General features: G+C 46.2%; 1 protein-coding gene across 2 annotated transcripts in view; it reads left to right on the forward strand.

The window, feature by feature from the left end:
• The first annotated feature begins 1,351 nt into the window (after positions 1 to 1,351).
• The window catches only part of LOC119851220 (lymphocyte antigen 6E-like), a 62,246-nt gene continuing 50,324 nt past the window's right edge, over positions 1,352 to 13,273 (forward strand). The window contains exon 1 of one of the 2 annotated variants that reach the window (XM_038390691.2): positions 1,352 to 1,601. In XM_038390691.2, coding sequence (XP_038246619.1) covers positions 1,550 to 1,601 — 52 coding nt within the window. In that variant the 5' untranslated portion in view covers positions 1,352 to 1,549. The remainder of the gene's footprint in view (positions 1,602 to 13,273) is intronic. The other variant, XM_043507250.1, reaches the window with a different exon arrangement.

Consider the following 13,273-nt stretch of genomic DNA (forward strand, 5'->3'; position numbering starts at 1 on the left):
TCAAATAGGGGGTCCTGACCCAAAAGGGAGATGCAGGGGGGTCACAAGATTATTTTAGGGGGTTTGGGGTATTGCCACCCTTGCTTCTGTGCTGCCTTCAGAGCTGGGTGGCTGGAGTGTGGCGACTGTTGGCCAGGCACCCAGCTCTGAAGGCAGAATCCTGCCAGCAGCGGTGCAGAAGTAAGGGTGGCAATACCATACCATGCCATCCTTACTTCTGCGTTGGTCCTAGGGGTGGCTCAGCCTTCAGAGCTGGGCTCCCAGTGAGCAGCCGACGCTCTACAGCTGCCCAGCTCTGAAGGCAGCGCTGCCGCCAGCAGCAGTGCAGAAGTAAGGGTAGCAGCACTGCAACCCCCCCTTACAATAACCTTCTGACCTCCCCCCAATACAACTCCTTTTGCGGTCAGGACCCCGAGAATTACAACACCATGAAATTTCAGATGTAAATAGCTGAAATCATGAAATTTATTACTTTTAAAATCCTATGACCCTTGAAATTGACCAGAATGAACCATGAATTTGGTAGGGCCCTAGCTATAAACTCTCACCAAACATCAGCAAGCAAACAAGGTCTCCCTTCCAAGCCCTAAGCAGCCCCGACCCTACTTTGCTTCTGAAAGCAGACATGTTCAGGGTAGCACGGCCGGAGATAGTAAATGAGGTGAAAAATTACAAATCTTTATGTAGTTACAAGAATCCCTGAGAGGCCATCATGAGGGCCCTTATTCACCATTGCCCTACACTGTGTGCAATCCTTCCTCCCTGTGCAAAGAGGGTGTCAAACGGTACCGAAGAACAATGGTGGCATTTTACGCTCATTTTGCACTTTAGCAAATGATGTCATAAGGTGCAAAGTCCTCAGTGGAGCACAGGATCGGGTCCAAGAGGTGACTATAGCTGGACTGCTTGGTAATAGTGACCATAATATAATTAAATTTAACATCCCTGTGGTGGGGAAAACACCAGAGCAGCCCAACACTGTAACATTTAAACCCCCATGAGTTTTTAATTAGTCATCCGGATTTGGGCAGAAAGATTTATCGCCAACTGGAACTTTTTCACAGGATGGAGCTTCTCTGTGCGGGCCAGCTGCACTGGTGACCCCCCCCCCCCCCTCCCTCTCTCTGCACCTAGAAGGCAGGGAGCAGGTCCCCACCCTATTTGCTGTTGAAACCCGGTATGGAAAAGGTTAAGAATTACCCGATTAGACAATAGAGTAGTGATTTTCCACCGCTGGTGTCTGGTTTATGCAGTGTATTAACCATCACCTTGTGCAAAAGCTTTTGGCACAGGAATGCTTTAATCCTCCTGCATTTCGTCCTCCCTCCAGACTGCCGCAGGGAAAGGAAACCAAAAACAATTACATTTCTTGGGGCACTGCATTCTGTTAAGACTCTGAGCCTTGTTGTTTCTGGCTGCTCTTGAACTAAGAAAAAAACCCACGAGATCTCCTGTCTCCTCCCCGCGAACTTCCTTCACAGGAAGACAGCTAGATCCTCATTGATAACCAGCCCCCCAAGAAGCAGCTGCCTTTCTGTCCAGGCCGAAGATGAAGGCTTTTCTTCTCGTCCTGCTGGTGGCAGTTCTGCATGTGGAGCAAGGTGAGATGCTGCTCATGATTCCTCTGTGCCAGACAAAGAGCCAGGGAAGCGGCTAGAAATGGCAGGGGCAGAGGGGGATTTTTGCAGCACCGTGGGCAAAGAATCTACCTTTAAGTGGGAGCTGGCACTTCTGCAAACCTCCCTTTGCAGCCAGCTGCTTGGTAGTGCGAAGCAATGGCTGGTGTGTTGGCTGTCTTTTGAGCACTAGTTTGTGTGGATGTAATAAAAATAGCTCAGTACAGGCACAACAAATTATCTCCATTTCATGATGCTCAGGGGGATGCAGTGCTCTGCATGCAAGAGGGAGCACAGTTCTGTGGATCTGATTTCCTTCAAACAGCAGCATGTCTTTGAAGGCCTAGAGGGGGATGGGGGGGGGGGGGGTGACTAGCCCTAGAGACCTGTCTAGTCATCTCTTAAAGAAATCTTTTATACAGGTATTCTCTGAGCTAGGCTCTTTTATTCAGGGCAATCAGTGCTTCTCAGCATTACTTTCTTGCATCCATAATTTTTGCAAGTTCTTTTACTGTAATCAGCTAAAAACATAAGGGTCTGCTTATGATGTCAGATACAGTGGAGTAAATCAGGGGTAACTGCACTGAATTCAATTAATTTGGAGGAATGCATAAGTGAGATCAGATTCAGGCCCTACGATTTTACAATGCTGTAGTGGAATCCAGTAACACTGGAGGGGGGATCACAGCAGTAGGTTCCGGTTGGAGGAGCCACTGGTTGATTCTTTATGGAGGATAATTTTACTCCTCCAACTCTTCCTGAGCTCATCTGGTTTTAAAAATAAGGAGGTCTGGGGTGGTTTGATATTTGGATGGGAGACCTCCCGGGAGAAAAGATGTTTGTGGAACGGGATTTTATTTATTTAATTCTTTGCCACTAAACCTAGGAAGAACAGGCTCAGTTATTAACCAACGAATGTTCACTTGTTCGAAGGATTCCCCATTTATATTCTCCCAGATGTTGTTGTCTTTTGATCATCTATATAAATGTATTAATTCCCTCTTTTATTGTTTACTTACATTAATGTACATAAATAAGTCACCCCAAGACCTGCATAAGGTGCCAGGGTAAACTACAGCCTGAGCCCAAGGGAACAGACCAGCTCCAGCCACCTGGGTTTCTGGTTCAGAAATCAAGAACACTTCCAGCTCCATGGGGTCCACAGTGAAAAACAACAAGTTGGTTTCTTGCTGCTCTTAAAATAATCTTAGCTGCCCCCTCTAGATACTCACTCTGGATCCCAAGCCGCAGTCTCTAAGCACATTGTGATGTCAATGAAGTAGACACAGGGAGTGTGTTATTTTCCCAGTCCCAGTCTGTATGTGATCAAATTAAGCCCAGAGCATGAGAGAAATCTGATGGCCCTTGTGCCTGGACAGTAGACACCCTTTGCCAGTCAAATGGGGTTATTACAGGTAGCTTTGTCCCCAGAGCTTTGTTCTCAATATTCCTTTTGCCACACAAGGAGCCTCTCCCAAGAAAAAAGAAAAGGAGTACTTGTGGCACCTTAGAGACTAACAAATTTATTAGAGCATAAGCTTTTGTGAGCTACAGCTCACTTCATCGGATGCATTTGGTGGAAAAAACAGAGGGGAGATTTATATACACACACAGAGAACATGAAACAATGGGTTTATCATACATACTGTAAGGAGAGTGATCACTTAAGATAAGACATCACCAGCGGGGGGGGGGGGGGGGAGGAAAACCTTTCATGGTGACAAGCAAGGTAGGCTATTTCCAGCAGTTAACAAGAATATCTGAGGAACAGTGGGGGGGTGGGGTGGGGGGGAGAAATAACATGGGGAAATAGTTTTACTTTGTGTAATGACTCATCCATTCCCAGTCTCTATTCAAGCCTAAGTTAATTGTATCCAGTTTGGCCAATGTACATGGCAGAGGGGCATTGCTGGCACATGATGGCATATATCACATTGGTAGATGCGCAGGTGAACGAGCCTCTGATAGTGTGGCTGATGTGTCCAAACTGGACAGTCTCTACGTAAAAGAATGAATAGACACAAATCAGACGTCAAGAATTATAACATTCAAAAACCAGTTGGAGAACACTTCAATCTCTCTGGTCACTCGATTACAGACCTAAGAGTGGCTATCCTTCAACAAAAAAGCTTCAAAAACAGACTCCAACGAGAGACTGCTGAATTGGAATTAATTTGCAAACTGGATACAATTAACTTAGGCTTGAATAGAGACTGGGAATGGATGAGTCATTACACAAAGTAAAACTATTTCCCCATGTTATTTCTCCCCCCCCGACCCCACTCCCCACTGTTCCTCAGATATTCTTGTTAACTGCTGGAAATAGCCTATCTTGCTTGTCACCATGAAAGGTTTTCCTCCTTCCCCCCCCTTCCCCCCCGCTGCTGGTGATGTCTTATCTTAAGTGAACACTCTCCTTACAGTGTGTATGATAAACCCATTGTTTCATGTTCTCTGTGTGTGTATATCAATCTCCCCTGTTTTTTCCACCAAATGCATCCGATGAAGTGAGCTGTAGCTCACAAAAGCTTATGCTCAAATAAATTTGTTATTCTCTAAGGTGCCACAAGTACTCCTTTTCTTTTTGCGAATACAGACTAACAGGGCTGTTACTCTGAAATCTCCCAAGAAACTCCCTTTGCTTTAGCTGGCTACACACTAACCTGCCTTGAAGACATCACGTGGTGTTTAAGTGCTGAGTACTGTTGAAGGAGAGCAGTGGCTGCGTGGAGAACACAGACAGAGCTGGCGTGGACACTAACGGCTTGATCCAAAGCCTAGTGATGTCAGCGGGAGTCTTTCCACTGACTGCACTGGGCTTTGGGTCGGGGTTTGAAAGCCTTGGCCGAGCTCTGCTCTTTGCAAGGTCAGATTCCACAGGTCTTATCTAAGGCATTTCCTAAGGGTTGTGTTGTACCTCATGAGTTGGTCAGCATCTCTAGTAGCTGAGCACCAAAAGCTTCTTCCCCTGGCAAATTGTTCCATTATCTGATTGGTGGCAATTGGTTTTTGCTCTTGCATTGCTTAGGTTCTTTGTTCTGTAGTTTCAGTCACTGACTCCTTAAATAATTCTTCCCTCTTCATTACGTTTTCTATTTTTAGACATTTTTCATGAACCCGTTGTTTCTGTTTTTTGTCTGTAATGTACTAACTAGTACTGGCATTTGACTTGGTGCCGTGTGATATTTTGATGAAAAAACTAGACTGATATAACATTAGCATGGCACACATTGACTATGGCTATGTCTACCCTAGTGTGCTTACAGTGGCACAGCTGTACCGATGCAGCTGTGCCTCTGTAAGATCTCTCGTGTGGCTGCTGTATGCTGACTGGATAGAGCTCTCCTGCTGAGAGAATTAAACCATCCCCACTGAGTGGTTGTCGCTGTGTTGGTGGGTGAGTGACATAGCGGTGTCCACACTAGAAGTTAGGTCAGTGTAACTGATGTCTCTCCGGGGATGGGAGGGGGGTTCACACTCGTGAGCAGCGTAAATTTTGCCGACATAAGTGGTAGTGTAGACCTGGCCTAAAAGCTGGCTCACTGATAGGTGTCACAATGTAATTATCAATGGGGAATCGTCAATGAGTGGGTGTGTCTCCAGCGGGGTCCTGCAGGGATCAGTTCTTGGCCCTACGCTATTTAACATTTTTATCAATGACCTGGAAGAAAACAACATCATCACTGATAAATTTACAAGTGACAGAAAAACGAGGGGAGTGGTAACTAATGAAGAGCACAGGCCACTGATAGAGAGCAATCTGGATCGCTTGGTAAGCTTAATAATGGGCTCTTCAATCTTCAAGAGAAACCGATAACAAGATCCATTGTGTGGAAGTTGAAGCTGGACACATTCAGACTGTTAATCAGGCAGACATTTGTAACAGTGAGGGTCATTAACCATTGGAACAATTTACCAACGGTCATGGTGGATTCCCTATCACTGGCAAATTTTAAATCAAAATTGGGTGCTTTTCTAAAAGCTCTGCTCTAGGAATTATTTTGGGAGCAGTTCTCTGGCCTGTGTTTTATAGGAGGTCAGCCTAGATGTTTAAAATGATCTTATGAATCTAGGAATCTAGTATAGACATTGTTTATTGTACGTATTACAGGAGGAGGCAGAAGCCACAGTTATGATTCGGGGCCCATTTTGCCGGCTTACAGACACACTAAAAAGCAGTCCCTGTCCTGGTGAGTTTACAGTCTAAAGTAAGACACAGTGTAATAAGGGGGTTGAACACATGATTGGATGGGGGCTCGGTTAGGGTTACTCTGCTAGGAATGCAGATTAGCCAAATAACAATTGCACACTTTCAAATCAAAGGACATTTTAAAAATGCACCTATAAATATATCAGAAATATTGAGATTAATAATTGCTATGGGCAGAAATACAACAGTGTTGTAAATTGCACCTAACTACTCAACAAGAGTATTTGGAATTATCATAAAGAATTCATTTTCACTCTTCTTTAACCGTGTTTGCCAGCATAGCTCTGGGAGAGGGAGTGGAGCTGGATTCTCTTCTGGCTCACACATCTAGGCAGAATTGTTTAAGTGAGATCATAAAATGGTTATTAGTGAGAGGAAGGATGGTCCGGCTGATCGGGCCCTAGAGTAGGACTTGGGAGACCTAGGTTTAAATTCCTGTTCTGCTACAAACTTCCTGCATGTCCTTGGGCAAGTAACTTAGCCTCGCTGTGTCTCAGTTTCCCCATATGTAAAAACAGGGGTATTGTGAGGGTAAATACATTGAAGATTCTGAGGTTCTCAGATGCTATGGTACTGGGGGGGGCGATATAAGAACACCTGTGAAGAGCTAGATTAGTGATGGAATGATCAAGGTAAAACTTGTGGCACTGATGATTAAAAATGCAAACTGAACTAAGATCATCTGCCTTAGAGTCACTAAGGGCTTGGCTACACTTGCGAGTTAAAGCGCATTAAAGCAGCCCTGGGTGCACTAGCTCACTACCCGTCCACACTGGCAAGGCCCGTAGAGCGCTCTGACTCCACGGCTAGAGCGTTCCTGGTACTCCACCTCGGTGAGAGGAATAATGTTTGCTGAGCCTTGGCTACAATGCCCAGGTATCAGTGTGGACGAGGTGTTGCATTATTGCCCCTGATCAGCCTCCGGAAATGTCTCATAATCCCCTTAAGTCAAGTGGCCACTCTTGTCATTGTTTTTGAATGCTGCAGAAATGCGGATATGCCCTTTGAAAGCTCCATTTCTGACAGCCGGCTGCTTATCTGCTCTGAGACAAAGCAACCATTAGTGTGGAATGCTGTGTGTGAGAGAGAGAGGCAGTGGGAGGGGGGGACTGCTGCTTTCTGAATTTATAAGACAGCACGCTGACATGCTCTCAGCCCCCCAAAAACCCAATCTCTCTCCCCCCACATACACACAACACACTCCCTGTCACACTCCACCCCACCCCCCACCCCCATTTGAAAAGCACGTTGCAGTCACTTGCATGCTGAGATACCTGCCCATAATGCACCGCTCCCAATGCCGCTGCAAGTGCCGCAAATGTGGCCATGCCAGTGCACTTGAAGCTTTCAGTATGGGCAGACTGCAGCACTTTCCCTACTGCGCTCTACGAAGGCTGGTTTAACTCAAAGCACTCTACATCTGTAAGTGTAGCCATGCCCTGAGGGACAATCAATGTGGAATCTTTGTGATGCCATTTGTACTGACTCAGAATTGAACCATCAAATCAATTCACTGATTCATGGGCTCCATAGAGGACCGTGCCGTCTGAGGCTGTGTCAATGGGAGGCTTTCCTCTGGCTTCCATGGGATTTGAATCCGACCTGTGGCTCTGAAATCCTGCCAGGTAGCTGCAGTTTAAACTGCTCTGCAGACTTGCTAGGAAAGCAGACCCTTCCTTCAGGATCAGGCCGTGACATTTTGACCCGATGATGCCATGCGTGTAACTACATATTCTTGCTATGAAATGATGGGGGTAGAGCTGTTTGAAAACGGGTCTTGGCTTATTCTAGCTGCATTCTCCAGACCTCCCACTCATGTAGTTCAATTAGTGTCTCTTGATAAAGCATCTGTTGATTTTTCTGCTTTGACCCTGGACTCCTAGGAGCCTTAGTAATGAACCAGGACTGCATTACGCCAGGTGCTGTATAAACACAGCACAAAGATCTTACACTCTGGGTGCTCAGTAATAATAAACAGTGAATTATGCAAAGTGCATGTAGCCGTTCGAGTGCAGCTGGACCAATAAGCCAATAATCCCAATGTCTATATTAAAATGACGGAACCGTCAAGAAGCACCCGCACCTGTGTTCAGCTGCTGATCAGAGCCCAGGTCTCTTGCCTTTGCTCACTTTACTGAGGAGCATTTCAATATCTCGCCCGTCTTTTCATCAGATGTAGAAGAAGCAGAAGAGAAGGTGCTGGCTTCACAGAGGGTCTGGGAGACGTCATGCTGATGGAGGGTGTGACAGGTTCCCCCTGGGGTGCCACTCGGAACTGGGGTACCACTGACCCGCCAAGCTGGGCTCCCTTTACACTGTACTGCTGTGACCAGCCTGCCAAGCCCTCTTCCAGGCTCTGGCCTGAACTTTCTCCAGCACACATATAGGTGGGGACACACCCAGAGGCAGTTACATGCAGATGCTGCAATCAACTCTGCATGGGAAGGCTCCAGCTAAGGTACTGGCCACATGCTCAAGCATGCACCCCCTCTGGAGTGTAAACCCAAAATTATACCGCCTTGCGCTGCACAGGGAACTGTACAGCATAAGCTCATGAAATTCACCACCTCCTTCAATGCAGAGAGGAGTATACAACAACTTTTTGCCCCAAGTTATGACTCCCTCAAACTGGTTTTAGACAAAGCAAAACCAAGTTTATTAACTACAAGGGATAGATTTTAAGTGATTATAAGGTATAGCAAACAGATCAAAGCAGATTACCTAGCAAATAAACAAAAATGCAATCTAATCTTAATATACTAAATATGAACAGAATATGAACAGCAGATCCTCACTCTAAGTGATGATACAAGCAGGCTGAAGATTCTTAAGGGGAAAGCTGCACTTGCTTACAGCTTAGAATCCCCCAGGTGTTCCATTCACAGGCTAAAAATCCCTTTAGCCTGGGTCCAGCACTTCCCCCAGTTCAGTCTTTGTTCCTCAGGAGATCCAGGAGTCTCTTTGGGTGAGGAGTCAGTGAAGAACCACGATGATGTCACTCCACGCCTTAAAGAGCTTTTGCATATGGCGTGAACTCTTTGTTTGAAAGCTTAGTTCCCACGCCAGTCTGTGGAAAAACACTGATATCCCAAAATGGAGTCTAGCACCAGGTGACCTAGTCACATGTCCCTGTAGTGTCATAGCGGCCACGAGTCTGAGGCTGTCCGCAGCGTCCTCAGGAAGGCCTCCAGGTGGGAGATGAGCCTTTTCTAAGGCCTATTGTTGTCTCTAATGGCCCTTCCGCACCCAGCTTTTCAGAATGAAAGCATCTGGTCTAGTGGGCGTTCCCCAGGTGTAAACACATTTGTAATACAGCTACATACTCACTATTCCTAACTTAAGATACAAAAATGATAAACGCATGCAAATAGGATAATCATATTCAGTAAATGGATCCAAGGATCCAATGATCTCTCACATGACCTATCTGGCATAAAAGACATTATAATTATGCCATAATCATATCATAATATTTCTATGAAGGATATGGGGTGCAGTGTCACAGAGGGCAGGCTAGATCAAGGTGACTGGTGGGGGAGAGCCCAGTGTTCACCACCTATCGCATGTATGCGGTGGGGCCAGTGGCCTAATCATGCTCCCGCTCTCACTGGAACTGTGGGGTGTTAGTGGGTGTTGTAGCCAAAGCCAAGATTGGAGTGTGCCCTGCCCACTGCTAGGTGGGTGTGCTGACAGAGCTGGAGAAGAGGTTCTCTGCTCCCCACCTTTGCTTAGCTAGCTGTCAACTTTAAAAAACAATGAGCAGTTGCAAAGAGCACTTTACTCCCCACCTGGCCCCACTGGAGTCGTGTGAGTAAGGCACTCCCCAGTGTAGATGGAGCATGTGCTTGTAAAATCCGTGTTGCATCCTCTTCTAGTGTCTGGGCCGCAGAGAATAATAGCCCACTACAGCTTCTAGTTGGAGTTATTTGTTCTCTGCCAGTGGTCAAGGTCTGTGTTGTGCTGCTGAAAGGCCTGGGTTCAAACTCTGCTGGTGACCCTTGGAGGTGGAGGGATTGTTATATAAAGGTGGCAAAATCAAGCCCTGGGATGAACTTAATGCTTCAGATCTTGTTCTTCGTTAACCCATCCCCTCCTTCTCTTTCTCACCTTTACGCATCACTTCCTGTCCAATTTGCACTATAAACTCTCTAGGACAGTATTGGGCAACCTGCATCCCGTCAGGGTAATCCGGTGGCAGGCCACCAGACAGTTTGTTTACATTTTCACGGCTGCCTGAAGGTCCCAGTGGCTGCAGTTTGCCACTCCCAGCCAATGGGAGTTGCCAGAAGCGGTGGCCAGCACATCCCTGCAGCCCATGCCGCTTCCCGCATCTCCCATTGACTGGGAACGGTGAATCGCGGCCACTCGGATCTGCAGGCAGCCATGCAAATGTAAACAAACTGTCTGGTGGCAGATTACCCTGATGGGCCGCAGGTTGCCCACCACTGCTCTAGGAAATGCACCTTGCCTCTCCATTTGTTTCTATAAAGCATCTAGCATGTTTCTGACACTGTAATAATAATAACCAAGCCTGTTTGGTAAGTCAGAATGAATTCTTTGGTCTTCCATGTGATACCCATCTATAAATAACACATCATGTCATTCAGATTTCATTTGTCAGAGCCAATGTGAGCTCATATCACGATGACCACCCACCATCGATTGGTACCTGTCTCTTTGCAAATTAGTCCTTAAAAAATTTTGGACCTGCTCTAGCCAGGAAGCAGTTGTTTCCCCCATCCATATTAGCCCAGGTGCACTGTGGATTTTTGTGCCTTCCTATGATGCATCAGGCAATGATTACTGCAGAAGGTAAGATGCTGAACAACTTGAACATATGGTCTGATCTGGGATGGCACATCTTCTGTATGTAACACTTATTAGGGGCTTATTCCTTCACCCACTCACTTCCCTGGTCCTTCTCGCATGAACAGAGAGCAACAATATCCAAAGTCCAAAGGTGCAAATAATTCAATGTTTATTGGGGTGAACTTCCAGCAAGCATGATTCCAGTTTCCTTCCTTAGTGTCCCCCTTCCCAGCTCTGACACCACAGAGCCTTACACCTGTATTTATCCCTGTTCCCATTCCTGCCCTTAGCAAAACATGATTCCAATTTCCCCACCCCCATTTCCTGTTCCCATTCCCGCCCCCCACACACCCACTTCCTGACTGACTGCAGACTATATAGTAAAACTTGAGTTCTGCTTAGCTACATCTTCACCAATCATTTTCCTGAAATTTAACTAACTAATCTTAACAGATTATAACATGATTATTTAACCAATTATATCCCACCACATTAATTAATTTACACCCAGCAAAATTAATTATACAGCAGACAGAAACAATCACAGAACCAGAGATTATACAGACAAACAATAGGGAAATGAGGACTACAATGATAGAACAACACAGAAATTTCACATCCCAGCTATTGATAAGTGAGTTCTTGCCAGGCAGGATGCTCTCAAACTAAGTTTCCTTGTACAACCTCTAGGCTCTTCCCTTTCTCTGGAGGCGATGGGTGTAATCAGGACAGGATTGTATCCTAACAGCCCCATAGCACCTTCTTTCAATGTGACGAGGTTGGAATGTGAGGAGGTGACCGGTCGCTTCCCAGCTTATGGCTGCCTCTGTTGCTTAGCCAAAGGCCTTAGCCTAAGAACAGGGTCTCAGATGGTCACAGTGAGAAAAGGCCTTTACACCGGCAGACAGTGATTTTGATTCTCTCTTTTATACGTCTAGAACGAGCCAAGTGATAAGAATACACCTACATTCTTAAGAGTCTAGGCCTTTACAGACAGACCTGAATATCTGTATCCTAACAACACTGACTATGTAATAGAGACATGGTAATCAGAGAGGACTGAACCTAGGTTCTTGAGCTCCAAACTGTAGGCCTGTATCACTCAAACTAAAGGAGAACACTTTTAGCCATAAGAAGGTTTCAGAGTAGCAGCCGTGTTAGTCTGTATTCGCAAAAAGAAAAGGAGGACTTGTGGCACCTTAGCGACTAACAAATTTATTTGAGCATAAGCTTTCGTGAGCTACAGCTCACTTCATCGGATGCATTCGGTGGAAAATACAGACTTGATTAGCAACATCTTCCGAGCAGGACACTCATTTTGACAGGATTGTTTAACGTTTGTAATTGACAGAGAAGGCAGGAAAATAAAAAAAAACAAAACCTCAGAGATGTTCCAATAAGCCTCTTTTACAGACTAGCCTCCTTTTAATCTGGGTCCAGCAATCACTCACACCCCTATGGTTACTGTCCTTTGTTCCAGTTTCTTTTAGGTATCCTTTGGGGGTGGAGAGGCTCTCTCTAAGAAGAAGGTTGTTGAAACTGCTTGGACCAACCCGTAGAGGGAGGCATGCTCACTCTCTTAGCTAGTGTCATAGAATCACAGAAATGTCGGGCTGGATGAGACCCCAAGCGGTCATTAAGTCCAGCCCCCTACGCTGAGGCAGGACCAAGTAAACCTAGACCATCCCTGACAGATGTTTGTCCAACTTGTTCTTAAAAACCTCCAATGACTGGGATTCCACAACTTCGCTTGGAAGCCTCACAGTTCAGGTTTTCTAAACCTTTTATCATTTTTGTTGCTCTCCTCTGGACTCTCTCCAATTTGTCCACCTCTTTTGGTGCCCACAACTGGACACAGTACTCCAGCTGAAGGCTAACCAGTGCCAAATAGAACAGGACAATTACCTCCTCTGTCTTACCTACAAGACTTCTGTTACTAATATTAGCCTTTTTTGAAACTGTATCACTTTGTTGACCCATATTCAATGTGTGAACCACTATAACCCTCAGCTCCTTTTCAGCAGTGCTACTACCTATTGTTCCCTATTTTGTAGGTGTGCATTTGATTTTTCCTTCCAAACCGTAGTACTTTGCACTTAACTTCCTTGAATTTCACTTTGTGGATTTCAGATCAATTTTCTAACTTGTCAAGATATAAGGGGACTCGGCCCTCTGCGGGGTGGTGGGACACCATCCCGCCTCACTACACCCTCTCTGCTGGGTGGGGGGAATACTCAATCTATGGCTCAGACCTTCAGGCAGGGCCCCACAAGCAGTACATTATAAGCCCAGGCCCTGGGTCAGGACGGGCAGCAAATAAATAGTCACAGGTTCAGGTCCTCAGACAGGGACTGAGCAAATAGTTCAATATAAGCCTGGACCCTGGATCAGGGCAGGGCCTGCAAACAGACAGTCAGAATCTCAGGCCCTCTGGCAGGGACTGAGCAAATAGTTCAACAGCAAACCCCAGGCTCCTGGCTTTGAGTGACAGGGAGAGGGGAAGACGGCCACCCTCGAGGTGGGTAGCAGGGGGGATGCAGGCCCACCCACTCCACTGCATCCCAGACCAGGGACCTAGAAGTGGCCGAAGACCTGCTGCTGTGTCAGTGGGGATCCTGGCTGCAACACACTGACATGG

The sequence above is a fragment of the Dermochelys coriacea genome, chromosome 2 (assembly GCF_009764565.3).
Source record: "Dermochelys coriacea isolate rDerCor1 chromosome 2, rDerCor1.pri.v4, whole genome shotgun sequence".
Classification (NCBI taxonomy): Eukaryota; Metazoa; Chordata; order Testudines; family Dermochelyidae; genus Dermochelys; species Dermochelys coriacea.